The sequence below is a fragment of the Brachypodium distachyon genome, chromosome 4 (assembly GCF_000005505.3).
Source record: "Brachypodium distachyon strain Bd21 chromosome 4, Brachypodium_distachyon_v3.0, whole genome shotgun sequence".
NCBI lineage: Eukaryota > Viridiplantae > Streptophyta > Magnoliopsida > Poales > Poaceae > Brachypodium > Brachypodium distachyon.
The window spans coordinates 46,103,495-46,130,739 of NC_016134.3; the positions used below are offsets into that span (position 1 = coordinate 46,103,495).

Here is a 27,245-nt window from a genome sequence, read left to right on the forward strand (position 1 = left end):
CGACCTCCACCTCCTCCCAGAGAAGCTCCCATCTCCTCGTGGCCGGAGGCGGAACTGGCGGCGCGGCGTGCGAAGAAGGCGCACAAAGGGGCTCCGCGCGGCGCAACGGAGACGATGCGCGCGTCGGCGAGGAAGGCGCAGCGATCTGGCGAGCGGAAGGCGGCTGCGAGGTTGTCGAAGAGGCGGCGACGAGATCCGTGAAAGACAACGGCTTCTCTGGCCTCTACCCACGGGTTAAGCCCAGGTGGGATCTACCGGTTCAGCCCATAAAAAACCAAACTGATTGAACCCAAACCAAACTGTACCGGACCGCTTTTCCTTTAAAACCAAACCAATCCATTAGCAAGGTCAACCCATTTCCACCCAGCCAAAGACGATCCAATTAAGGACCCAAACCATTAAAACCATTTAGATCCAACCCATTACCAGGCTTGCATTGCATCCAGCCGGTACAGATGTTTCATGTTTGTGTATGTGTGAGGGTCAAGTAATGCTGTAAGTACAGACGAACGGATCTACTGTAACGGCTAATGCTGGCTGTATCGTTCTTTTGCGAAGGCTTGTATTTACACATTACGGCACGAAACTTTAAGACCCCTACCGTACCGGTGTGTGTAATTTTGTCTTGAAGCACTTTCGTCTCTCTCTTTCTGATTAGGTGAATGGGCCTGGACAAAGCAATGCATGGCTACTTACCACTGGGCTTATAGAGTTCCGACCACTGGGCCAAAGATGAAAGAGATAAGTAATTTCCTAAAAAAAGGAGAGGGAAAAGGAGTACTACTACTGTATCTGAGAGCCGGAGATTATTCAGAAAAAAAAAAACTGAGAGTGGAGACAAGGAGCAAAGCAATGCACAACGATGCAACATGGGGCTAAAAAGGTACGCTGGTTTCTGAAGCTTCCATCGAGCATCGAGGTACTACTGTACTGTAGTTATCCATGGGGCTACGGGAAGAATCTTTCTTTTTCCCGTTGCGTTGCACGGGGATCAGAGCGGCGAGCAGGTCGGAGAGGTTACAAAAATTGCCCCAGTCCCTTGACTGACTGACTGACTGCTAATTAGGAGATTACAAAAATTGCCCCAGCAAGATTAATAAGGGATCATGCAGCTGGCTGTTAGCTTTGCCATGTCCCTAAAGCCACCATAGATAAGTACTCATATAATAGGCTCGCTATTAGTTTTGTCTTATTGAATGCTTAAGCATTTAATGCTTTGATGCGCTGGGATTTACAATACAATGCATCTTGGTGGCGATTTTTAAAATATATGGCATACATGCCATCAGGAAATAACGAGAGATGCTAAATAATATTTAAGCAACTGATCATTAAGCAAAGACATGATAGAACCATAACACCAACAGTTAAACATTACTTAAGTCTCTTCATGACTCCCAGCAAACAAGTAATCGACGAAAACTGACATGTAGCACCAGCACCATGACAACGAGATTTTAAACATTACATGAGTCTTTAAAAGAAAGCGCTAGACAAACATAATACTAAATAAGATCTCCGGCAAATAAGCCGTTAATTTTGATCTAGACGATGCAAAAAATCTCATAACATAGTTGCCACTTGAGCAGAAAGGAGCAAGCACCCATTTGCATCAACAACCTTCGGTCACTGTATAGGAAAAAAGAAATAAAGACAAAGGGTAAATATTTACACAAGAATTTGTGCTGATGCAAAAGGGTACAAATACACAGTTTGGAGCACAACAAAATATCTGAATTTAATTTCTGATGCAGCAGACATTAGACTAAATTAAGATCATTTTGGTTTAATTGGAGTGATGTATCAGGAATAGCCTGAATGTGAGCCATTTCCTTGGTCCTGAGTGATGTACCAGGATGGCAGAAACATGGTTGGCGTTGGCTTTCTTTTTGGACAATACAAATACTGGAAAATTTGTTTCTACATAAATTAACATGGCCAATTTATTAGATCATTCCATTCTTTGACCAGATTTGTGGGCAAGATTAGATACCCATGAAGGAAACAGAATAGAGGAATTTTCAAAGAAGACCTGAAATATGCCTGACACATTCAGCATTAACCGTCATCTAAATTCTATATTTGAACAAACCAACAAAGCTTACATAGAAATTATGACTAAGTTCAGTTGATATCTGCATTTTCAGAAGTTTACTTTGTAGTTAACAAACAGGAAAAAGATGAGAAACAAGCACTAAAACAGACCACATCCCCTATAAACAAGCATGGGATTGGTGTGTGGATGTTAAAATTGTTTATCTTAGCACCTGTACCTGGTATTGACAAAAGCTTCTTGTTGAATGGAACTAAGCATTTTGTATCATGTCTGTAACTATTCTTAGTCTCCTAGTGCTTATTTGATATATAAAATGAAAATGATCAAGAATGCCAAGCTTCTCTATTCACTACTACTTAAAGCTCTTCCGGCCGTCAAATAAAATACTATCACTTCATTTGGTTAAAATCCTCCTAGGAAATAATACAAGTTGTTGGAAGAGTATCGAATTAAGACAATTTCCACATATTGGGACCAAAATTTCTTTACCAAGCTGTACATACAAAGTATGAATATACATAGACAACAAGAAATCAGCAAGAAAATAATAGAGCTACTAACTTTGAGTCACTGTATGGGAAAAGGAAACAAAGTCAAGTGTAAATATTTACCAATGCAAACTTTAGAAAACAAAATTAGATTCTTAGAGGTTGTTGGAATTAGATTACTCGAGCTTTATAAAAACATACACATGTTAGTATCTAGCAAAGTGTGTAAAGTTGTTTGCATTTTAAATTCCCAGAAATATCTATGTTCCTTGGATCTGTAGTTAATAAACAGGAAAAAACACGATTAGAGAATGCATACCTATTAGTAGAACCTGTAGCAATCACCACATCATAGCTCAGTCTTGAAATAAAAATGCATGTGAGATATCATGTTGATCCTCAATATCACAAGAAAAAAAGGAATAGTTGTATATATCAGTAACCCACCATTATTACTTATGATGGTTATTGTGAAACCTATGCCAAATATGCTCAATCAAATCATTTTTAAGCTGGGTATGTTGTGTGCGAGCACGAATTGTAACTTTCCTACGCAACACATCAGCGAAACACAGATTTCCGCCAACATTCACTTCAGGAGGTAGAGCAAATGAAGCCCCCGGATTTTCATTCAAATCAATATGAATTTTGACCTGCTCTTTCTCATCCTCGACAATCATATTGTGGAGAATCACACAAACTAGCATGATCCTTCCAACACTCTTTCTCTTCCATAGACGTGCAGGCCGACGGACAATGGTAAAACGGGACTACAATACCCCGAAAGCACGCTCAACATCTTTCCTTGCGCCTTCTTGGTGCTTGGCAAACAACTTGTGCTTCTCTGTTTGGGGAAGTGGTATACTCTTCATGAAGGCAGCCCATTCTGGGTATATACCATCAGCAAGGTAGTAACCTGTGCTATACTCATTTCCATTGACAGAAAACTGAACTTGAGGGGCTTCTCCTTTCAATGCATCAAAAAACAGAGGGGACTGGTTCAGGACATTAAGGTCATTGTTCGACCAAGCAATTCCAAAAAAAAGCATGCCAAATATGAAGGTCCTGGGAAGCAACGGCTTCTAGGACCATTGTTGGTACTCCATAATCACCGCGGGTGAATTGACCCCTCCATGCTAGAGGACACAACTCCCATCGCCAATGCATGCAAGTGATACTTCCTGTCATTCCAGGGAAACCACGAGACTCATTAACATGAAGTAGACGCTCGACATCCTCCCGTGTGGGGCATCGCAAGTACTCCGCACCGAACACCTGAATCAACCCCTGTGCGAACTTGTCCAAACACTGCAATGCAGTTGCTTTCCCAATCTTAAAAGTACTCATCAAGGGAATCAGCAGGGGTGGCATATGCTAGCATGCGCATGGCCGCCGTACACTTTTGCAATGGTGAGAGCCCTATTCGACAAGAACAATCTGTTCTATAAGTGAAATAGGGAGACCACTGACCAAGGGCATCCACAATACGTAGGAGGAGGTCTCTATTCATGCGGAATCTTGTACGAAACATACGCGCAGGGTATAGTGGTTCTGCAAGGAAGTAGTCCTCCACCAGACGCTAATGAGCACCTGCATGATCCCTCCGAATGGTCTTCCTTAGACGGTGTCATCGCTGAGATGATCCACCACCGAGCCTAGTCTTGATTTTTATCATGAGCCTCCGAGCAAAGGAGTCTAGCACATCGTGCTCAGTACCATAGAGTTGCATGACTTTGGATGGGGCTAGCTCATCAGAAGATGAATCTGCCATGGTGGATGAGGTGAGGAAGATGGGTTGATAGGCTGAGCAGGAAGATGGGTTGGTAGGCTGAGTAGGAAAATGAGAGGTAGAGAAAGAAAGAGTCTAAAGAGAAGGTATAGGAATATATAGATGTAACCAGTTTTCTGGTGTATAATTATTGTTGCATGGTTATCTAGACTGCATTGTAGTTAAGTGTAATTAGACTATTGACTACATGATTTTTCTGCACTTCCTACATGGTTATCCGGACTGCATTGCAATTAATAGAATTAGGTGTGGGTTGTTGACTAAAATTTAAGTTTGGGCTGCAGACAGTAGGAAATACCTTAGTCAGTTTTGCCAAATAGCCTCTCCCTGAAACACTTCAATGCCAACACGTGCTCAGATCTCACATCTTTAGGCATCCCGGTTGTATCTTGCATCATCAACAATCGGTACGTTTCTACCATGGCACACTCCTTGTTATCTTTTGCAGCAAGGCACGCAAGCTTCCGAGCTTCAAGATTCTCGCTGGACACACGCCTTTGTGTCTCTAACATCTCTTTGCGTCCTTCATTTGCTGTGGTCTGAGCCTCTACAAACTTGCTCAGCTTATCTTCAAGATCTATTATACAATCTTGATCCTTTCTTTTTCGTTTCAGCTGCTCCTTAGCTTGCTTTCCGCCTACTGGCCGTTGATCTTGAGCATCATCTAGATTGAAATGCTGCCCCACTTCATCATCAACACTAAACTTTCTCTTCTCTAGCTCTAGATCTTCAAGGCGTTCCAGATATGCGTCCCATTTTGGTTCCTTTTTTAGAAACTCCCAACAATGCTCATACATAAATGGACAATCTTCTTTGTGATCTGCCTCGTAAGTTTTCATTGCCCTCTCCCTTAAATCCATATCAGATTCACCACTAGCATACAAAGCATTAGCCTCCTTCCAGCTCGCACAAAACCATGCAACCTTTTTTTTTAATTCTCCCAAAGCGATCCTTCACTTGCTTGACTAGTCTTGCCCTGTCTTTTGGGGTGGTACTGTTGTAGACAGCAGCAACATCTTTCCAATATTGGTGATTCTTCTTGTAATTTGACTGGATCGGATCATTTGAATTATTCAACCAAGCACTGATCTACAATATTATCAGTAGGGGTTTATTGTTGTGCTATTAATGTAAGACATGAAGCTAGCACAAACAAAAAAACTTACCAATCTACAATCCTCCTCTTTTGTCCATTGCAAGCGTTTTCCAGTCCTTGCAGAATCACCACCATTGGTGTCATTGGCAATATTGATTGGCTGTGGTGAAGTCCCGTTGATCACGGCCTGTGAGTGGCTTGAATTGTTGTTAATTAAACTAAGGAAACCACCAGGTGGGTGAGAATCCAAACCCCTGCTCATACAATAGATAATCAAATAATTAACTTCAAATAATTCATACAAGTCGTTGGAGAGCATAGAATTAAAACAATTCCATAGATTGGGACCAAAATTTATGCATCAGGAAATACATCCAAGATATTTTATATACATAGACAACAAGTAAAAGAAATCAGCAAGAAAAACAAATTCTCTGTCAATCATGGACACAGGTGTAGCAATTAGCATTTTCTGTATAAATGAAGATTAACAATCACAACCATAAATTAGCAAAACAAAACTCTCTGTCAATCATGGACACATGTGTAGCAATTACCATTTTCTGTATAAAAAAAGATTAACAATCATATGAAGACGCACACGAACTGCTACTGCTAACGACTGGACTCACGCATGGCAGTTGCCATCTAATTAACCTTGTCCAGCTACAACTAGGACACATGCATCGACGCTGATACATACTCATATTTAGCTATACTAATACGTGTATAACTCAAATTCAAGATTAAGCCTAACATCACAACCATAAATTCATAAGCAATTGAGAAACCATACCATGCTTGTGGATCGGAGTCGTCAATATTCCTAGTCATGTACCAAGGAGCTGTAGAGCCACCAATTTCGGCACGCGGTGCCCAGCAAGGCCCTTGAGCCGAAGAACCTTCTCTCGGTACGGACGGCGGTGGTCGCAGGGGCATCCAAGCGCCAGGGCCGTATGCAGAAGGGAAGGCCGACGGCAGCAGAGGACGAGGCGTCGCCGGCGGGACGAGATGAGGCGCCGGCGCACGCGTCCTTTTGGACTGCTGGCCCATCTCCTCCCTACAACATCGGCGAAAATTCTAGGGTTCAGTGGGGCGATTTGGGGGTTCTTCGATTTCGCGCCTGAGACTGTTTGGGACGAGGACACGGAGAAGATTTGGCGCGCGGGAGGTGCGGCGAAGCGCGGGAGGCGAGGGCAAAGCGCGGGGGAGGAGCACGGGATCGAATCGCCGGCTCTGGAGATTGCTTCGGGCTGCAAGCGGGCGTTTAGTTCTCGTGCTCTGCGCTGTAGTCGAGCGACTCAGGAGTCGTCCGCTTCTCTCTTCTCACCCCTCCATGTAGGATTTTTCTGACGTGGACCTGCTTACAGCCTGCTGAGTAGGATCTATTATTCTTGCTCTAAGGCTGGTCATAGTGGGGAGTAACATAAGTTAGTACATGCATATGTTACTAGTCTATGTTACTACTTCAATAGTGGGTAGTAGCATATTTATGGTAACATATAAGTCTCATTTATTAGCTTTATAGACTCATTGTATCTTGAGAAGTGTGATGTGATGGTAACATATCTAGTTACCCTAACCCTCTGATAACACGACACATCACCTAAGTACCATCTTTGTTACTCCCAATGTCACCGGCCTAACCAGCTCGCCGGTCCGGTATCGATGCACATGGATTGAGGCTTGAATCTCGTAGATAATTGCGCCACAGAAAGTGCTCTAATCAGCTAGCAAAAGGGCTGGATAGGCTCGAAATATGAGGCTTGATTTTGAAGGGCCCGGAAAATAAACGGCATTGAAGACAAGCGGGGAGCAGTCCTGGACGAGTCCTGGCTGCAGTGCACGGTCCCTGTTTGTACACGGACGCACGCACGCATTTGCTGCACAAGTGCTCCTGCTGCTGTTGATGGCATTCAATTCCATCAGGGAATCAGGAGGGTCAAGTCTCTCTCTCCCGTTCTCCTCTTCGCCGTGCTGATGATGGTAGGTAGCGTCGGTTCATCGCCGGAATCGGGGAATCGAGCCGAGCGAGCGCTGTGTATGCACGCAAGGCCCACATTTATGCATGTTATTCATCCGTCGTGTTAGTGCACACCCACTTACTCATCGACGTAAACCAGATTCAGATCTCGCGCGTCGGTGGTAGTAACCTAAATCAAATCGGAAGCAGTAAACTACGGACAGTCACATGCAGATTAATTGCTGATTACTATTCCCTCCGTTTCATAAAAATTGACGTGACTTTAAACTAATTCTAGTAACCATGCTAATCTTCGTGAAACGTACAAGTACTAGCATCAATAAGCATGGATTTTAAACGGAGAAGTACTAGCGTCAATGAGCATGGATTTTGAAAGATAGATGTGTGTACAATGCATTGGTCTAACTACTCTTCTTCTTCTTCTTCTTCCCCCCGGCCGGCCTCGTCGTCGCCGTGCTCATACGGGCCGCCGCAGGAAGGCGACGACGAGGAGCTGCTGGACGCGGCGGCTTCGTCGTCTCTGCCGCCGCATCCCGCCATTGCTGCTGCCGTGGTGCTCGTCGTCGTCGTGGTCGAGCTCGAACTGCTGCTGCTGCTGCTACTGGCAGTGGCACCACTAGTGGTGGTAATGGCGCCGCTGCTCGTCGCCGTCGAGGTGTTCGACTCGGGGGCTTCGGCGGCTCCGGCGGCGCCGGCGAGGCGGACGAGGAGGTCGACGAAGGCGGCGACGATGAGCGGGTGGTTGCGCTTGGCGTTGACGCGGAGGTACCACGTCAGGAGCTCCTGGAGGTCGGCCCAGCCGCGGACGCCGTGGGCCGCCACCATCTCCTCCATGGACGCCCTGAAGTCCCCGTACGGGTCCGCCGACTCCACCGCCACCGCCACGCTCTCCTCCACCATCAAACACGAAGCCCCCTTGCCGCTCTTCCTCGGACTCCCCGCCGCCGCTCTCTGCTCTTGCTCTTCCTCTTGCTCCCCCTTCTTCTCCGGCTCCGGCGCCGCAGACGCCATTCTTCTTATGCTCTGTTCTTGCTGCTGCTCCTTCTTCTCCGGCGCAGGTGAGGAGGGGAGGATGGAGCTGGTTGCGGGGCCATGGAGGTCGAAGAAGAAGCGGTCGCCGGTGGAGGTGGTGCGGCCGAGCCGCCGGATCACGGCCTCCTCCGACGCGGCCGCCATCAAGAACCCGTCGTCCTCCACCACCTCCAACTCCTGCTCCCCTTCCTCCTCATCCTCGTCGAAGAAGGACTCGCCGTCGCCGGGGACGAAGTAGACGGAGTTGGCCGTCTTGTAGTACATCTCCCCTGCCCCGGCACCGACAGGCAGCAGCTTGCGGTGCCTCGCGGCGACGGGGGCGGCGCACCGGATGCTGCTGCTGCTGCAGGGGTCGTGGAAGGAGTCGGTCTGCGGGGCGTCGCCGTAGCAGGACGACCACGCCGGCGGCGGGGAAGAGGCGGGCCTGGAGAAGATGGAGGCCAAGCCGCCGCTTTTCTTCCCCATAGGGGTCGGAGGATCAGAAGACGGAGGGCGAAGAATGCAGTGGAGCGAGTGAGTGGATGAAGGAGCTCGGTCGATGGATTCGAGAGCGAAGTGTAGAGGGAGAACTGGAGAAGGTTGTTGAGGAATGGAGGAAGAAGGGAGAGGGTGATGACTGATGAAGATTGAAGAGCGAGAGATGGGCGCAATTAAGGAGGGGGGAAGAAGAAGATGGGGGCGGTATTTATGTATGCGTATTCTGTGTGCAGGTATCACACGTTCCAACGATTTCTCGAAATTTTAATGCAGCCAAAAGTATACAGTTTTAAACTCTCATTTTTTTGCAGGATCGTTGGACGCTTGGAGCGCTGCAGTTTCATGAGATTGGGAAAAAATTGCCATGATTACCTGCAGCGATTACGTAGACCGTAAATATCTTAGGGACAAAAATGTTATTTCGACACGATGAGAACTCAAATCGTACTCCCTCCGTAAAAATTGATCGAATTTATAAAAATAATAATCTAGTACTCCGTAAAAAATAAGAAGGTTGTATATATAAGCCCCTGTGAGAGATGACTTCCTGGATGTTCGTTTCGGGAAATCCAACTGTTTTGATCATTCCAAATGTTCCAGAACATATTGTACAAAAGGATCCACCAAGATGCTTGCCATTCTCAACGTTGTGTGCCGTGCTTTGGGGAAGAGAGAACCTGGCCTCATTTGAGAGAGACGCCTTTCTCAGAAGCCGCCTGATCGAGTGAGTATATCAGAATCTATAGATGCATTTGTTTGCTTGTTAATTTTGGAAATTTTCGTCCGCTTAGCTCTTTCCAAAATGGTCCAAGAGCACATGTAAGCATCTAAACAAAAAGACACATATCAGTGAACCATGTTTTTATTAGTTTGGAAAGCGTAAAGGGTCATGAAAAAGAAGACAGAATCACTACTTCGAGGAGAAAGCTAGACCAGTTTGGGATATACTCCTAGTTACTGTTCTTGGCTTGATGAAACCACCTCCAAAACCTCTCGGTGTGTTTGTTTTGGACTGCTTGCCATTCCCGCCAACGATATGTGCCATGCTTCGAAGAAAACATATGTTTTCCTGCAAGCTATCTCAAAACTGCACCTTTCAAGAAAAGATGTAAACAAACCCCCAAAAATGCATAAAATTCTACGAGAAAGCTTAAATTCGGACCAAACTAGACGTTTCCTTCCAGACAGCGGTACCCAGTACCCAAACGCAAGTACTCTCCAGTACCAGAGCGTATATACGTACGTACGTATACACCCAGCAGATCATAGATCTGTGCATTGCAAGGACGCAAGCATATATAGCAAATTGAAAGCCGTCTTGAATTAATTCCTTGGTTGGTGGAGCAGTAGCCAGTAGAGTAAGCTCTAAGCTGGTCCAGAACGACAGAGTAGCAGCAGCAAGTGCTCAATCTACTACAGTAGCATCAGTGTATGTATATCACTCAGGTCAGCTGCTGATCTACGCGCGAAATTAAACACAACGGAGAAATTTGGTGAGGTCAATTTTGTGGCACTCTTACAAAAATGTATGGGCGTGCTGAAGATTCTCTTGCCGGCCGGTCAGTTTATGCCGGGCTGGCCGGGGCTGAGTTAGTTGACAAACCAAGTTTTGCATCCAGCAGGTCAACTTAATCTGTCCTTCGATCAAGTTTGAACCATCCTAGCTAGCTAGCTAGACAACATTTTTTTACTTCCAGTTACTGGCCAATTCCAGATTGCTGATCTGGTCAATCAATAACCAAATGCATTTTCAGTCTACATTTTGTCCCGAGAAAACGACAGAAGGTCTGCATATGTTCACTAAAAATGAATTTGTTACAAACGCCTTGTTTCTGTGGGGGAAATGACCGGAAATCGCTTGCTTACACTCGAACGAGAAAAGAAACAATGGAACAACAGGTTGTGGACTGTAAATTTGGCGAGCCGGCCGGCTCATACGCGTCACCTTGAGATGTCTCCCAAATATCCTACAGTGTAATCTGCGATCGTGCTGTTGGCACATGATCGATCACATGGATCACAAAGTTGACTAGATGCACGTGTATAATAAGGTCGTATAAGAAGCTTCATCTAGCAAGCAACATTTAAAAAATGGGTTAGTAAGTAAGTAATCATCACATAGCTAGCCAGACAGTTCGCAGGAATTCCCTTCAGTGACCATTAACACTGAAGGGCTGGCTGTTTGATTCTCATTCAGACATACGGGATAGTACTAATGAGTCATATGTGTGCTCTGTTGCTCACGGGTTCAGACCAACAGCGGTTTGCAAGTAAATCAGTCCAAAACTGAAGCTACAAGGACGACACGTACGATCGACAGAGGAGGATACGTACGTACTAGCTAGTAGCAACAAGTCCTGCAGATCATACGAGTGGTGTACTAGTGGAGTAGGTACCAGCAAAAGACTTGACCTGCACGCGTCTTTGTCTGCAGCTTAGCTTAGCTTGGAGTTAGTACACACTGGAGTCTGGAGGAGAACGATGATCTGTCAGCTTCGAGCGTACTACAGCTGATGTAAGTTGGGACGAGACTGTCAACTGTCACATTGGTGTAGACGCATGCATATACACATGGATGGGATCATCTAGCTAGCGTTTGTTTCTACTCGACCTTCGTAGCTGGCTGGCCTGCAGCCGGCCGGCCGGTGAAGTCGAGCATCATGTGTGATGTGAGGACGACGGCATACACGCACCTTGTTATGTCCGTACAAAATTATGTAGGGCCTGTAAGAAGGACAGGAGGTATAGCAAACGCCAAACGATGACGGAGCCAGAGCCAGTTTCGATCAATTTCCCGGCCCGTTCCCACAATGCCCCACCTACTATACCCGTGGTTCGACTTCGACGGGGATGCATTTCCGGCTGGTTTAGTTATGAGACTGGTTTGATTAAAGAGGAGATGGTGTAACCATCGGATGAAGTACAGTACTAGGAGTACCTCGTCTTTTTGGAACGAATCACCGGACATATTTCATACGGTTTTGTTAGGCCACTGAGAAATAACTATTTCCTAGTCGATGATAACAACCTTTTCATTCAATCATTGAGATTCGTGTAAGATTAATATAGGTCCGATGGATAAAAAAATCATGATTGGACGGCTACGATTGTTGACTGAGAAATAACTATTTTCTAAACGACCGAAGAAATATTTCAATCGGCACATCAAGTAACAAAAAAACAAAAATGACCAGTGTGTCTGTTACTCTGTTAGTACAGTACAGTACAATGCACAGCAAATTTCACCTCTTTTTTTTCTTGTTTCTTGATTATTATTAATAATAAAAAATTATAGCATGGTGGATGCATATATATTGGTAACATATAATGATTCTTATCAAACTTTTCATGGCTTTTAAAGATCCAATCTGCAGAAGAGCCTCTGCATCTGCAGTTTACAAAGATACAAACAGCAGTGGGGAGTATGGGCTTTACAAGGCCACATACGGGCCGGTAACTGACGAATATCAGAGCACAGAATCCAAAGCCTTCCTAAGGTGGGCCGCAAAAGCATACATACTGGACAAGGCGTACTGGGCCGAATCTCACCATCCGAGCGCGCATCGACTGGACTCGGTCAAAAAAGAAAAAGAAAAAAAAGAGTGACCAAACCCCAATTTCCTTTTCCCTTTTTTTTTTCTCGACCGATCGATCGGTCCACAATCTTACGTCTTTAAGTTCGGTGCAGACGTGCGTACGCCCGGTTTCGGTGTTTTGCCATCTCAGTTTGTGCACCGCTAGTTATTACACGGTTACATCATCGACCGGACCGCCGATCGGCTGGCTTAATTTCGTCGCCGTTGCAGCAGCATCAATGCGACCGACGGACGCCCATGCGTGCACACGCAGAGGGTGCGAGAGAGCAATGCAATTGCAGCGCATATATATGCGTTTCGATACGTGTGCCGCCCGCCAGCCAGCCCCGTACATTATTATGATCGACCGGTCGCCATTTTGTTTCCAAAGGGGGAAAAACAAAAGTGAGTCGGCGAGCTATCTCTGAATGATTAGCTCCCTCTTAGTAGCTCCGAAGATCAAGTACACAGACTACGTTTTTTCTCCTCGTTTAGCATGCCATCACTTAATTGGCCTTTGAGGATTTCCAGAAATCACTTATGGGCCAGGGCCTGTCTCTTTTTATGCTCTAATAAGAAGATCAAGTGCACAAACTACTCTTTCTCCTTCGACGCACAAGGTGAGACGACGAGACACGTTTTGTGCTCTTCCCATATCTTAATTAGCCTTTTGAAACTACGATGGGCCAGGCCCAAATATTTCAACACCATCTAGCCCCTTGTGCTGCCTCAGCCTCGCCCAAACGTCCCACCCTGAACCCAGCAATGGTGCCGGCGAATGGTCAGCCATTCTTTTTGGTCAGCGATTGCCACAGAGAAAGAAGATCTAAAGCATGCGGTGCCCCGGTAGAGGTGTTTTTTCTGACAGCAAAATTAACTGGAATGGAGGTAATACTATGAAGCAAGATAATTATCACACCACACGTCTAGAGTATATAACTTTCTTTTTCCCCCTACAAATAGAAAACTGCATGCATGTACTAGTACCCGTCATGCTTTAATTAATCATACACAACACTGCGATTAATCAATTAATTGATGACTGAGATGGTTCTTTTTCAGGGCGAGCAGAGAGCCAGAGCTAGCGGCAGGCAGTGCAGTGCAGTGGAGAGGAGAGGAGAAGAGATGCTAACGCAACACAATAACTCTGCAGGTGGCTTTAAACCGCAGCAGCAGCAGCAGCCGCAGCCGGCCGGGGAAGAAGTGCTCGCAGACGCAGACGCAGACGCATGCATGTGTGCGTCCGTCCAGTGGACATTATGAGTGCATTTGTAAGCACCCAGAGAAATCGCCGTTCGCAGCTGCCTGCCTGCATTGAAATTTTTGAAATAAATTATCTCCACACAGCGCACAGCTAGCCAGCGTACGTACGTACTACCCAGCTAGCTCTCTCTACGTACGCCATTACTCGCTAGCTCTTGGCCGTCGCCGCTAAACCGGGGCTGCAGTGACGCAACGAGGAAGAAGAAGAAGGAGATGGATGGATGGAGAGTAATGGAGCTGCACCGCATATATGCCATTACTGCATATATGGGATGGATGGATGCCTAGCTAGCTTAGCTTAGCTTCGGCTGGCTGGCTGGCCAACTGCATGCATTCATGTGGATTTGTTACTATCTCTATCTCTACGTTGCACAATTCAAGTCCCTCCCCGAAGCCCCCAACTGAACTGCTTAAATTATATGCTCTCGATCCCTATTTATATATATGTGCCTCCAAAATAGATGTTGGAAAATCTAGGCTCGGCAATTAAAGAGGAACGGCCCGTTTCTTGGTCTTCCTTGATCCATCCATCCAACTATCCTCCGCTCAATCGATATTCGATCGATCGATCGCAATTTATAGCCGTTTATGGGCATGCATTCCAAAAGATAGGATCAAGGCGTGCAGTAGATTTTAAAAAATAAACATCAAGTCTACGGCATCTCTTTTCTTTCCGTTTAATCTTGGGCGTCGGATGCTGATCAGACGGCCATCGGAGCTTCGTGTGGGTGCCTCAAGTGAAACAAATATAGGGAGGCAGGGGGGCCAGAACTCCAGATCCTCTCCTGCACGCAGAGATTTTGCCTGTCCTTTGGGGATTAAAGCTCGGCTTTTGCTTGCACTTGAAACAACAACACATAATTGGGTAATGATGCCCTTGTTTATTCAATTTTTTTTTTTGCTTTCTTTCAGTGTTTCAGTGTCTGTCTCTGCCGTGGGCATCAATGCCTGCGCTTCGCAGTTCGCCGAGACCGATGCTGCGTATGCTGTCTGTATTTCAACACCCATGGCCCGGCCATTGATCCCACGGTCTATCGATCCGAGCCGTCGGTTCTTGATCGGTTACCCAATGATCAACACAACTATATGTAAATCATATGTCAAAACTCAAAAATCATATGGTTAATCAACACACTTTCAGTTCTTGACACGAAAATCAATAATGATGGGACACAATCTGACTTGAACCATTGTTATTACAGGGAGACATTGATAAAGGCTTAATTGCCCCTTGCATTTCTTCATGAAACAGGGGATTACAGACGAACAAACTTGAGACCTACTACTGCAACAACAGCCATAACGCTAATTAAACTCGCCAACCCATGACAACAAAGCAACAGAAATGGAAGTACTGTAATAACTAAGCTGCTACCGAGGATCGATCCAACGGCTACCCAACCCTGTCCAGTGGATGATCCAACGGCGGTCACTCACCGCCTGAGCTGTGACCATCCGTGTGAGCATCCACTGGACTTGTCCTGGACGGGCAGAGACAACAACCGATCTTCATTTACTTGCGCTTGCCGCGCTTCTTGTCGCCGTCCCCGGAGACGGCGGCAGGTCCGGCAGAGGCGCCGCCGCCTTGCTGGAGGAGGTCGACGAGGCAGGGCTGCTTGCAGTTGATGCAGGTGGGGTAGTCCTTCTTGGCGACCATGCAGTACATGAGGCAGCGCGTGCAGGCGCCGATCAGCATCGGCGACCTGCTTCCCGGGCTGCCGTCAGAAGAAACGCACGAGCTTGGCGAAGAAGAGCCGCTGTCGTCGTTGCCGTGGCCATGGCCGCCGTCCACCTCCATCCCCACCGGCGGCGACAGGTTCAGCTGCAACTCCAGCCTCCCGTTGCCGCTGCCGTTACCGTTGCGCCGGTTCATGGCTCAAACAACCGCACTGCACAAACAAGAATACCACTCCAAGTCAGATCAAACTCTGCCAATTATATGGAAAGAAAGATGTTTTATTCTGCATGAGAAAGAAGAACACGAAGCAGAGCAGAGTTGGTAGTACCTGAAGCTTGGGAAGAGGGGATCAGGGCAGGGGAGAAAGAGAGATAGATGAGAGCTTTGATGTGTTTGGTTGCGGACTTTGAAAGGTCCAAGGGTCTTTATATAGCCGTGTCAAGTAGGAGAGAGGTCAATGCTTCTCTTTACTTGGTATTAATGCAAAACAGCAATGACCCTCCCTCCCTCCTCTTCTCCCCCTTCCACTTCTTAACTTCTATTCATGTCTTGCTTCCACTCCCTGTGATCTTGCAGCATGGTTCTAGCTAGCTAGGCTGGCGATCATAAAAAGTCACCTATTGAGAAATACTCAAAAATCCTTTTGTAAAAGAAGGTAAATCATTATAAGAGAAGATACAAGTTTTTTTCAGTCATATTAGCGAGGCCAATTTTACTTCCCTTTGTGGTTCCTCCCCATGTATTCATGGCAAAGTTGCCAATACATGTGAGCATCTTACGCCACGGTGCTGTTGGCAACAGCTCTGTGCAGTGTTAACATCTTGAACGCCCCTTTATTGACGCAATTTACACCGCAGCTGCTAGAAAGGATTCCATCTAGCAAAATAAATGTAGCGCATCAGTGAGTCACTGGTTATGTGAGTAAATATATCTTAAATTGGAGATGTGCCACTTTAGGTAAATAGCGTCTTTAAGTGAGCGGCGAGGTCGTACAGATACACATATCTTTGCAGCCTGCGGTTCAATGCCCTTTGCTCTTCAATGAAATCCAGCAGTCCATTAACTCCAATTTGATGTGAAATGACATCTCACCCAAAAACAACCAAGCTTTTATAACCCTATTGCATCTTTATTTCAATTCTTACTGGAGTACTTGCAAAGATGAGTTTACTAGCTCTTGCCAGTATGATCTGACAAGAAAATTTATGGCATTGTAGGGTTGACTCAGGGTAGCATTGTAGTATCTACAGAAAAAAAGATAGCAGTGAGATGCTAGAGTAGAGAAATCTTTGCTGTAATGCTTGCTCTGCAGGAACCTGGAGTAGACAAGAAATGCAGCAACTATTGTAAATTTCTACAAATTTGATACGTATAAATCATACTAAAAATAAAATAGGTATAACATTAAAATTGTACCCATTTTCATTTTCGCCCAAACCGATTTAAAATATGTCCGAATGAAAATTTATCAAAATTATATTTCCATTCAGCACTAATTTTCTCCAAAGTCCATACTTTCAGCACACACCCATGATGGGCTTGCAAGATGTCTCACCCATGTTATACTCCTAACTATACAATCACAGAGGATAAGCGATTAGACTGATAGCAAGCTATGAAATTATTAGTCAAGTTAAATAGAGCATATAATCAAAAGCAGTGATGGAAGCTAAGAGTTCTAGGGTGTTTACCTTTGTTTACAATTTTAGACATGGACATCATGATCTAATGCATGTATATATAACAGGGGAGAAATGGTTTTGGAGCAGAATGGAGGTTAACAACCAATGGGGCCGATAGGATTTGACCTTATTACATACAGTATATCCAGAAGAACTTTTCAAACAAACATGTGGTATCTGTACGTATATGATAGTGCTAGTGGGCCAGTTTTCATGCACTATGCACCAACAGTCCAATACCATCACTGGATGCATGTAACCCTATGACACTATGTGCATTCTTTATCATCTGGGCAGTTTAATGAAGGTCCTCACAAGTCTCAACTCAGGGGACTTAATTACAGTACTAGACTACATGTGGGTTTCTTCTGGAACTTTAGCCGCCTATTGCATAGAGTTCTAAACTAAAATACATAATCATATTCTCTGTTATCCGAGTTCATTTATAGAAGGTTACAATGTTTGACTAGTAAGCAACATTATAGGATATGTTCTGCAATGCCTATGCTCAACTAAGAGGAGATGCCATGCTAGGTTGTGAATTTCAAAATGGCATAACAAAGTTGATTGCAGACTGATGATAATGCTTTGCAATTCGTTACCTTTGCTGATGATGATTGCTATACGAAATACCAAAAACATTTAATATGGTACCTCAGTTTGCTTCCCTCTCTTATGATAATTGAGACAAGCTCCGTAGAAAGGGATCCAGTGACATGTAGAGCTGAAAAGCATACACATAACAACATACAGGAAAATCAGTTGGATACATTACCTTCTATTCATCTATTGTACATATCATTCAATTAAAACTAATACGAAGTAGTATTTTTTTCGTGAAATAAATATATCTTTATTAGGCCATAGAAGGTACAACAATAGTGGAGTGAGACACTACAAGCATGGCAATTGGCACAAGACTGCGCATTAGAACCATCATCATTCTGACCCCACGCATGTCGGGGAAGGAAAGAAACAAGAAAATTTTCCAAGAATGTCTGCCATTGAGGAACTGGTATGGCTGGCGAAAAATGCAGCTAAATCCTGGTTAGAAGCCGGAAGAAACGACCTGCAGCTACAAGCCTTGCTAATTGGGATGCCAAGATTCCTGACTATCACAAACAATAGCTCCTTAAATTAAGCTCAAAGTTTTGCTGACCTTGTTGTTTTGCTAACAACACAAGAAAGGGAACGGTCCTGGAACTCTACATTGCAACGATACAAGATACGGTATGGCAATTCGGAGGTGCGATATTTCCAAAAGCAAGGACACAGGGATACGGTGAGTGTGCATATACTTCATGTAAATAATATTAGATGATCAGAAAATGAGATTAGTTCATGCCTTACTGCATCTACTAGATGCCACTTCAACCAAGCGAATAAACGTACTAGCAATCAGCCAAACAATAAATAAATGGACCAACAGATCAGTGAGTGAATTATAAATGTACCAGCAAATCTGTGAATAAATGTGCTAGATGATGTGTTAAGTATACTAGCAAAATAAGAAATCAATGAATAAATGTACAAGCAAGTAGCAAAATAGAAAATCCTTGTATTGGCCCATAGAGTATCCTTGAGTTTTTAGTAGAAAAATGCAAAAACCGGGGTAACTTCCTGATACACATATCCCCATATATCTCATTGTTACAACGCTATTCTTTTGAAGAAAAAAACAAGTATATGAATATGATACGATCTAGCTTACAAGTTAGCAAATTTGGACAATGCCATTTTACACTGAAGAGGAAAAAGATTGACGAGAATAGTTTCATGATTCAGGATGCAACACCTTCTTGCGCTTAAGGTCAGTCTTCTAGAGATTAGGTTACAACTGAGTTCAGGCTGTCAATGCTTCTTACTTTCTGTTCTAGGCAAGAACAGAACTTGGTGGTTACGGTATAAGAGAACACTCACTGGATTAGATCCAGCAGATCCTCAAACAGTCGTCTCAGATTCTAATTGTACTCAATTCAGGATCAGTTTGAGATATCAACAGTGAAGACTGGCCCAATGGAACCACAACGCAATACTCGCAATAGATATTTGCCAGTCGTATGTGGATATGGTCCATATGGAACTCCATGACAATGATTTCGCAATCGATACCTCTCATCACCAGATTGCCTTTAAGTTCCCGAGAGGAAACTATTGCAAACCAATTAAAAGACACCAGGGCAGTCAGAGCTTGCATTAATGCATTCTTTATGCAATAAAATCAGCTACAGTTGCAAAGCAGAGCACTTTAATGTTCTTTCTTGGTTGCTTCAACTTCATCAGAGTTGTCTGAATCATGTTTATGAACTCCCTAGCTACAAAATTCATAGTAATGTACTGTAGCAAATCAACTACATTTGTTATCACATACAGAGTAGGACGCAGTTCACATTTTCAAAGAGTGGCAGCTTGCAAGTGTAATTGTTATGCAACTTTTAGTTTTAAGTGAGGGAAAGTTGACTGACACACCTTTTTACGATTACAATAAATCGCTTTTGTACAAGAACATTTACGTAAAAAATAACCATCGCATGTTTGAGCATAAGAACAAAATTGCACTCAACAAAACACAAGTTTCACACCTAAGTTGTTCCAACAAGATCAACAGTTCAACACCACCACCGTACCACAATAAGATGAAGTCTGAGTAATGATGCAGGACTGATAAACCCACAACATCAAGATACTATTAGTAATCATAATAATAATGTATTGATTTCCAAAAATTTGCAACTTGTAATCTTACTCTCCATTTAACAAGGAATCTTTCCCATATTTATCATTTCTGAGCCACTTCAAACTGGCATCCCTCAAAATGGGCAACAACCTTTAAGAGGTCAGAGCTTTAAAGGCAGGTGTAATGAAAGAAATGGCAAATCTTTGACCACAGAAGTTGGAATTAATCCATCAACCCGTACCACCGTGGATGAGTAAATCTCGTCCATAACTCTCCAAAACAAGTACAAACAACTCGAGAAAAAAAGGAAGGCTGTCCACGGACCAAAATATTATGGAACACAGAGGTAGATATGTACAGTAGCACAATAGATGTAAAGCAATTTATAGCAGTGCTTTATTCCTGCTCAAAAAAATATTCTGGCGATCCCATCTCCCGAGTCCTGGACAAGATATAGCTAAGCATGTACAAGATATGTATATAGACCTACATGGAGTACTTGAAAAAAGAGTAAAATACACCACTAGTCCGTGAACTCGGCAAAAATAAACACTTTAGTCCACGAACTCAAAAAACGCACACTTAAACCCCTAAACCGGGACTACTGCGTCACTTTAGTCCAAAAACGGTTCGGCGAGGTTTAAACACGCCACATGGCCACCATGTCAGCTTCGGCGACCCCTTCACCGGCGTCCTCTGGTCAAAATTGAGCGTTGTGGACTTGATAGCAACCTTACGGGAGATGGCGGCGGCAACGGCGTGGTTCTCAGGGCCCCAGGATCCTTGTATGGGCGCGGCCGCCTTGCCCCTCACGGGCGACTCGGGCATGGTGATTTAGCCAAAAAAATTCTAAGAAAATCGAGTAGCAGCCCGCGGTCCTGGCCGAGGCCGGCGTGGCGGCCACATGGCGTGTTTAAGCCTCGCCGAACTGTTTTTGGACTAAAGTGACACAGTAGTCCCAGTTTAGGGGTTTAAGTGTGCGTTTTCCGAGTTCGTGGACTAAAGTGTTCATTTTTTCCGAGTTCATGGACTAGTGGTGTATTTTACTCTTGAAAAAAGGGTACAGAAAGTAGAAACACATATGAAGGCTAAAAACTAATAAAGCAAACAAAATGGAGGAAAGTAGTAACCTTCTTACTTGGACAGACATACTATCTCGACCATGAAAGGCCCACCTAACATTGATGAAAAACAGTACAGAACAGGTTAACTAAGCATGATAAACGATATTTGTTATAACTTGGATTTCAGAATCGAATACTGAATTATACGATTTCAGCATCTAATTCAGATTTCAGAACAGGCCAGGGTTGCTATAACTTACTCTCCCTTGCAGCCAGCCCTGGAACTCTGTACCGTGCGTACAAAAAACGCGAGTAGCATGCCCTTGTTCGCCGAGGCATCGCGACCTGCCCTCAACGCACCCCGGAACCGGAGTACAACACCTGCAACTGCAAGCGAGGGGACGAATTTTTAATTCCGCGCCGTCCCGTCCTCTGGGGTGCGGTGCGGTGCGGCATTTCGTCGAACATGGCGTCGGCATCACGGCGCGCACCATTAGGGCTGCCGCCAGCTGCCATGCCAGGCAACGCTCCAGTAGGCCGCAAAACCGCGAGCGACGCGAGCCTCTAGCTCTAGCGGCGGATCTAGTCCAATATTCAGGCGAGGGCGGGGGATCAGTTCCGACGATCGTGCGCGCGCGCGAGCAGAGCACGATGAGCTGGGACTAGCGCTTCGATCCTCAAGTCGGCGGCTCGCTCGCCCGCGCAAACATGCCAGTTCTGGGCTCGATCCACCATGCTCGGCCTGTTCGGTGTTTGGATCAAAGATTCTAAGCCTCTGCTTAGTTGGGCTGCACTTGGGCTGGCTTACAGTGGAAGGAAAAAGGTTCATTATAAGTTTTGAAAATCATTACAGAAAATTTTTATATAGAAAAACATGGGCTTGTTCTAAAAAAAACATGGGCTAATGCTAGTAACATGAATAAAAAATCAAATGCATTTGCAAGCTAGGAGAAAACAAACGAAGAATGAAAATTGATTTTTTTTCTATTATTCATATCTTTGCAATGTGTTTTAGTTTGATATCAAATTTACATATTTATAGAACATTACATTATTATCGTACTTTTTTTTGCAACTTCTACATGTGAATTCCACAGGTTGGTTATTTTTCACCGGATATTTTCTTTTGACCATCGAATTCTTTGACGATAAGTTAACTACTTCTTCCGTCAAACAAAAAAATCTCAAGTTTGTCAAAATCTTAGTGTATAAAAGCATTCAAATTTAGTCAAAATTAAAACATTCTTTGTTTGATGGAGGAAGTATTTTTAATTTTATGGTATAGTAGATTTATAGGTATATCAACTCAATTTTTACTTATTTTTCAGAACAAGATTTTGGGGTGCTATCAGCTATCGTGGCAACTTTCTCACGATCCAGAGAAAGAAAGCAATCAAAGAGCCACGCGGCAAGCCTGAAACAAACCGTCCCTTGGTGGCGCGATGGGCCGGGCCCGTGCACCTGTCATTGCAATTTGCAAATTGCAAGGGGGGGCTAACACAAAACGAAAAGAAGGGGCGAATTGGGAATTTGGGAGCTGCTTGCCTGCCGACGACGTCCCGGCGCCACCGCACCGTTGCCTCGCCTCCGCCGCCGCCGCCGACAGCGGCGATGGGAAACTCACAGGCTTCCACCTCGTCCGCCTCCTCCTCTGCCCGCTTCGTCATGGCCGCCAGGTACTCTCGACGCCCCGCCCTCGGTTAGCTGACTGCTGCTACAGTCCTACTGCTCCTCCCATCACCCGTCCCGCTGGAACCCGTGTCGTGATCTCGTCGCTCGCTGTCTCCGCTTCTTCTTCGCAGGGCCTTCTCGAAGCAGGCGCTGGACGACCTCCGCGCGCGGTTGGCCTCTCTCGCCGCGCAGTCGGGGACCCAGGGGGGCGCCGTCTCCCGCCCCGTCTTCCTCGTGAGCTCGCACCCACACCCCCTCCCCTCCCCCTGATTGGGATGTGATTCTGTTTGGATCCGGATTCGAGGTTCTAACTAATGGGGGGTGTGTAATCTACTCCATCTCGCGCAGGAGTACTTCGGGGTACGCGGGGCGCTCGGCGATAGGTTGTTCCAGTTGGTAACCAAGGAGAGTAGCGGGGAAGATGGGGTCACCTTCGAGGGTTTGATCATCTCCAAAGTAGGTACCCTTTTCTCCGACCTCCTGACTCTGATTCGATTACCATTTTGTTATTCAATGAATTTGGTGGTATTAGCTTATTCTCAATGGATTTGTAACGCGATGCAAGTTTAATGTTTCAATTTAGTATGCTACCTGTGTTGATTTTGCACTGGGAAGGGAAAATGTGTTGCCGTGGCATATGTTGTTTGAAGTTTGGCTAGATGTTGGGACTGAATTCACTTGATATTTTCTGAACCGATTGCTCTGTTAGCTTGGTTTGATACATGAACACACTGCTTCGATTCGGTAACATCGTAATTCATAATTTTGTTATTCTTCAGTTGCTATACTAATTTAGTATGATGAACTTGATATACTTGATTTATGCAATACAAACTTATGATGCTCACTTCCCAATGCTAAGAAATAAGAATGCCATATGTCATTCTAGTTTTTTTTTCGTCAAAAATATGTCATTCTAGGTTTTCTCTCTTGTTCCTGTTTGACATCCATTTCTTTGTAACATGTAGGCAACATATGAAAGGGGAACTCCAGATGAAGCTGATGAGTTCATTTATCAATTGTGTGATGTTAAGGGTGACGGTGTCTTAACTAGGTATTTCTTGACTGTGCTAGCATGAACTGGTTCTTCTTCTGATATGTTGGTATTAGCAAGTACTTACCCTGCTGAGTGCTGAGCTAATGGTTTGTTTATGTTAATAAAACAATTTCTACTTTGTATTTTTGCAAAGACTCTATCTGTTCTTATATTTTTTTTCCTGTAGGTTTTACTTGATGAAGCACTAACTCTTGCATTCTTTTCATGCATTCCAGGTCTGATATGGAATCTGTATTGGAGTCCATTCATGAAACCATATTTACAGAAAACAAGGAAGCCAGGGGAGGTTCAAACAAGAGGGCATTTGAAACATTTCTCAATTCCGCAGCATTTTCAAAGGATGTTGAAGGGGTCTCAGGGAAGTCTATGTCATTATCAGACTTTAGAAACTGGTGTATTGTCATGCCATCATTGAGGAAGTTCCTTGGAAGTTTGTTGATGCCCCCTGATTCAGGTCTGTGCTTTCATCCTGTAGATTTTCCTGAAAAAGAAGCGTGTTCCTTGTAGCTACATTGTGAGGGGTAGTGTTTCCTAGTTAGTCCATTTAAATAAATATGCGGTAGAAAGTGAAAATGGTGTTGCTTCAGTGTGTACATATGAAGGGAAGGGACTGGCATTTTCTTCAAAATTTTCCTCGGTCCTAAAAATTCGCCCTGTTCCCACTCAACAGGTAAGTGAAGTTTGTGCTATTTTGCATTTCCTCTGGTATGGAGCTAGGGGTCCAGGAAAGCCATGTGCTTCCACAGACATTACAGAAAGAAGTAGAGCTTGGTCTTAACTCTTAAGCACCAAAGTATCTTTTATGTGTAACTATAGTTGACATAGATTTACCGATCTTAACATACTACTTATATTTGGAATCACCATTCATCATTCACCATCAAGACCGTGACAAATCAAATAATCTTGAGTTTCCACTGTTCTTGGTTCTAGACTCGAGTTACAAACATCTCAGTCCTCTTGTGTTTCTCAAAGACACGATGCTGTTGCCAAGAAGCTGAAAATGTCAATAGGTCCTCAGTAACACAATAAAAACATTCCAGTAGTCTACGATCCCACTAAGTAATTGTTCTACAGCCTACATATAGGGTGTAGGCAATTAAACATTTTCCTTTAAATGGCATTGCAAAAGCACGCAACTGGAACTCCAGAACTAATACATGACTCAAGTTACATTTGTGTATTAACTGAAGTTTGGCGCACTTTCTATTAGACATCGAGAATGGAGGAGGAGCAGGAAATCAGACTGGTATTAGTGCTACATTGGGCACCAGCGTGGCAGATAAAGGCCATGTACTTGACCGTCGCTAATGTGCTTTAGCACAAGTTTGTGAATCGACTCTTCGTGAATGGCACATGTCGTGGCTAATCTTCTGGAACAGTACAGTCAGTGGCTGACCTTGGGATCGGAAGCCTCTAATCCCTCTATGGTTCTTCCTGAAGATTGACTTGCCAGCCTGTACATGAGGGTCTCTCTTTATTTTTGAAATTTATGAGAGCATCTCTTTGTCTTCTGTTCTGTTGTTCCGAGTAGACCATAAACCTAGAAACATCATGATTCTTATCCTGACCCACTGGTTCCTATGCTGTCGTGCATGCTGTCTCTGCCTACATGTTTGTTCCTCTAGCATGTTTTTAGTATTTAAGTTGTTTGGACTTTGGACCATATAAAAACATGTATCACCGGTTCCTGAAAATTTTAGTCTGAACATTTGCTGAACATACAAATGTTAAAAGTCAACCCTACCCTGAATGTTTATGTTATGTCTTCACTTGCTTTTGTTGAATTGTGTTTTGTGTTAATTTGTAGGCAGATCTGGTTTCGAAGTACCGCTACTTCATTATCCAGAAAACATCTCTTCTGAGTTGCTACTTCTAAATAAAGAGTATGCTTGGCATATTGGTGGTGGCTTTTCTCAACATGACGTGCAAGAGTGGAAGTTATTATATCACAGTTCTCTTCATGGACAGAGCTTCAACACTTTCTTGGGCAATGTAACGTGAGTACTCAGAAGTCTTAAACATGATTTTCACTGCTCATTTTCCTAACTGAGTTTTACTTGTGAAGGCCTGTTATCTAACACAGAAGTGGCATAATGAAACTATTTTTCTACCTTAAGGCGTGATGATTTCAATAACTAATCATGCACAAGGAAACATAGTTTGATGTCAATTCTCACTATATATAATGGGAGCGAGCCTTCCAACTTTATGCGAATGATGGTCCGTTATGTGTAGATTTTTTGAGTACGTAATTTCGGAAATGTGTCTTATTTTATAGGAATGGAGATGCACAGACTGTTCTAGTTATTAAAGATACAGAAGGATCCATTTATGGTGCATACGCATCACAACCTTGGGAAAGGCACAGTGATTTTTATGGTGACATGAAGACATTCCTTTTCAAGTTATATCCTGAAGCATCCATTTTCCGCCCTACAGGAGCAAACAAAAATTTACAATGGGTATGCCTATCTTAACTTTTTTTTTCTTTACTTGTGCCGTTCATTATCTCTCAATCAACGATTGTATTTCTTGATATGACAAATATGTTTAGATAAATCTCCCAAACAAAAATGATTTAAGAGAGGGATTTTACATCATTAGCTATTTTGACAGTGTGCTGTAAACTTCACATCTGAGAGCATTCCCAACGGTATTGGCTTTGGAGGGAAGCCACATCACTTTGGGCTTTTCCTATCTGCGAGTTTCGATCAAGGGCACTCATTTACCTCCAGCACGTTCACCGGTCCTCCACTTTCCAAGACAAACAGGTTCAGGCCAGAAGTTATTGAATGCTGGGGGATACAAGTGAAAGGATCAAATGAAGATAGGCCAGAGCTTGTCAAGGGGACAGTCCTCGAAAGATTCAAGGAGGACAGGAACATGCTGAAGTTGGTCGGTTTGGCGAGTTCGAGTGACTGAGGAGTGAAAGAAGATGAAGATCTCGGATATTTTGGAGGTTGTGTGCAGCTCATTTTTACAGAAAATGATACCTAGACTTGCATATTTTTACAGCTCATTCTCAGTATATGATTGTTGCTCCTGCGTTTCAGCTCCTCACTATTTTTGTTTCATCCAGAGTGACCTGATTTAGCTGCATGAAGTTGTTTGTCTATACTGTATAGCTCCAGCACGTACGTACTTGTGCCCAATTCGAGAGCAAGGGACGAACCGACTGTATAGCTGAGTGATGAATGTATAGAATGTGATAAAAAATTATGCAGGTGTAAGATGCATTGAGGTGGAATTATCATTTTGATGTGGAAGGAACACGTGTTAGTTTTTTTTTTGTTGGATGAAAGGGCATAACACGTGTTAGTTTGTGTCCCCTTATTTACATAAGTCCTTTCCACTATTATCTTTTTTCTCTGACTATGTGGTGTTAATACCGTTGGCGCATCTCGTTTACGAGAGTTTATGCCTTCTCAGGTCTCCACGACAGGGATCATTGTTGTCGCCGTGCTTGCTTGCTCCATGTTAGTATATTTATGTTACTGCAGTTCGTTACCTCTGCTCCAAGTGCTATCTCACCGTCTGTCACCATCTCCTGCCTCGCTGGGCAGTGGTCAGTGGATAAAGTATGGTAGAGGCATGAAGGTAGCATCATATAGTGACTATACATTAGAAATTTATTGCATGCCTACCTGATTGAG

At 44.2% G+C, this 27,245-nt stretch overlaps 3 protein-coding genes and 2 long non-coding RNA genes across 5 annotated transcripts; 1 reads left to right on the forward strand and 4 right to left on the reverse strand.

The window, feature by feature from the left end:
• Positions 1-1,593: 1,593 nt before the first annotated feature.
• Positions 1,594-4,952, reverse strand: LOC100825447. Its single transcript, XR_002960473.1, has 3 exons — positions 4,632-4,952; positions 2,618-2,626; positions 1,594-1,620 (listed from the first exon to the last, which is right to left on the reverse strand). It is a non-coding gene; the product is annotated as an uncharacterized LOC100825447 (long non-coding RNA).
• A 2,669-nt stretch (positions 4,953-7,621) lies between these two features.
• On the reverse strand, positions 7,622-9,131 carry LOC104585182 (transcription repressor OFP13). Its single transcript, XM_014902500.2, has one exon. It carries the CDS (start codon positions 8,908-8,910, stop codon positions 7,819-7,821), a length of 1,092 nt encoding a protein of 363 aa, XP_014757986.1. The 5' UTR covers positions 8,911-9,131; the 3' UTR covers positions 7,622-7,818.
• A 6,142-nt stretch (positions 9,132-15,273) lies between these two features.
• Positions 15,274-15,633, reverse strand: LOC100840266. Its single transcript, XM_003578840.4, has one exon. It carries the CDS (start codon positions 15,631-15,633, stop codon positions 15,274-15,276), a length of 360 nt encoding a protein of 119 aa, XP_003578888.1.
• Positions 15,634-15,771: 138 nt separating this feature from the next.
• On the reverse strand, positions 15,772-21,767 carry LOC104584784. Its single transcript, XR_732736.3, has 5 exons — positions 21,122-21,767; positions 20,928-20,972; positions 17,775-17,844; positions 16,432-16,682; positions 15,772-16,314 (listed from the first exon to the last, which is right to left on the reverse strand). It is a non-coding gene; the product is annotated as an uncharacterized LOC104584784 (long non-coding RNA).
• Positions 21,768-22,352: 585 nt separating this feature from the next.
• LOC100840573 (TLD domain-containing protein 1) lies at positions 22,353-26,893 on the forward strand. The gene is made up of 8 exons (XM_003578841.4): positions 22,353-22,537; positions 22,664-22,766; positions 22,881-22,988; positions 23,501-23,586; positions 23,805-24,043; positions 25,400-25,589; positions 25,871-26,054; positions 26,209-26,893. The coding sequence occupies exons 1-8, from the start codon at positions 22,473-22,475 to the stop codon at positions 26,512-26,514; spliced, it is 1,281 nt and encodes a 426-aa protein (XP_003578889.1). The 5' UTR covers positions 22,353-22,472; the 3' UTR covers positions 26,515-26,893.
• Positions 26,894-27,245: the final 352 nt, after the last annotated feature.

Excerpts from the sequence above, each read along its gene's own strand:
- LOC104585182 (XM_014902500.2), bottom strand. The coding sequence starts at position 8,910 with ATGGGGAAGAAAAGCGGCGGCTTGGCCTCCATCTTCTCCAGGCCCGCC.
- LOC100840266 (XM_003578840.4), bottom strand. The coding sequence starts at position 15,633 with ATGAACCGGCGCAACGGTAACGGCAGCGGCAACGGGAGGCTGGAGTTG.
- LOC100840573 (XM_003578841.4), top strand. The coding sequence starts at position 22,473 with ATGGGAAACTCACAGGCTTCCACCTCGTCCGCCTCCTCCTCTGCCCGC. Across the intron at positions 22,767-22,880 it reads TCTCCCGCCCCGTCTTCCTC|GAGTACTTCGGGGTACGCGG; the intron begins GTGAGCTCGCAC and ends CATCTCGCGCAG. Across the intron at positions 25,590-25,870 it reads ACTTTCTTGGGCAATGTAAC|GAATGGAGATGCACAGACTG; the intron begins GTGAGTACTCAG and ends CTTATTTTATAG.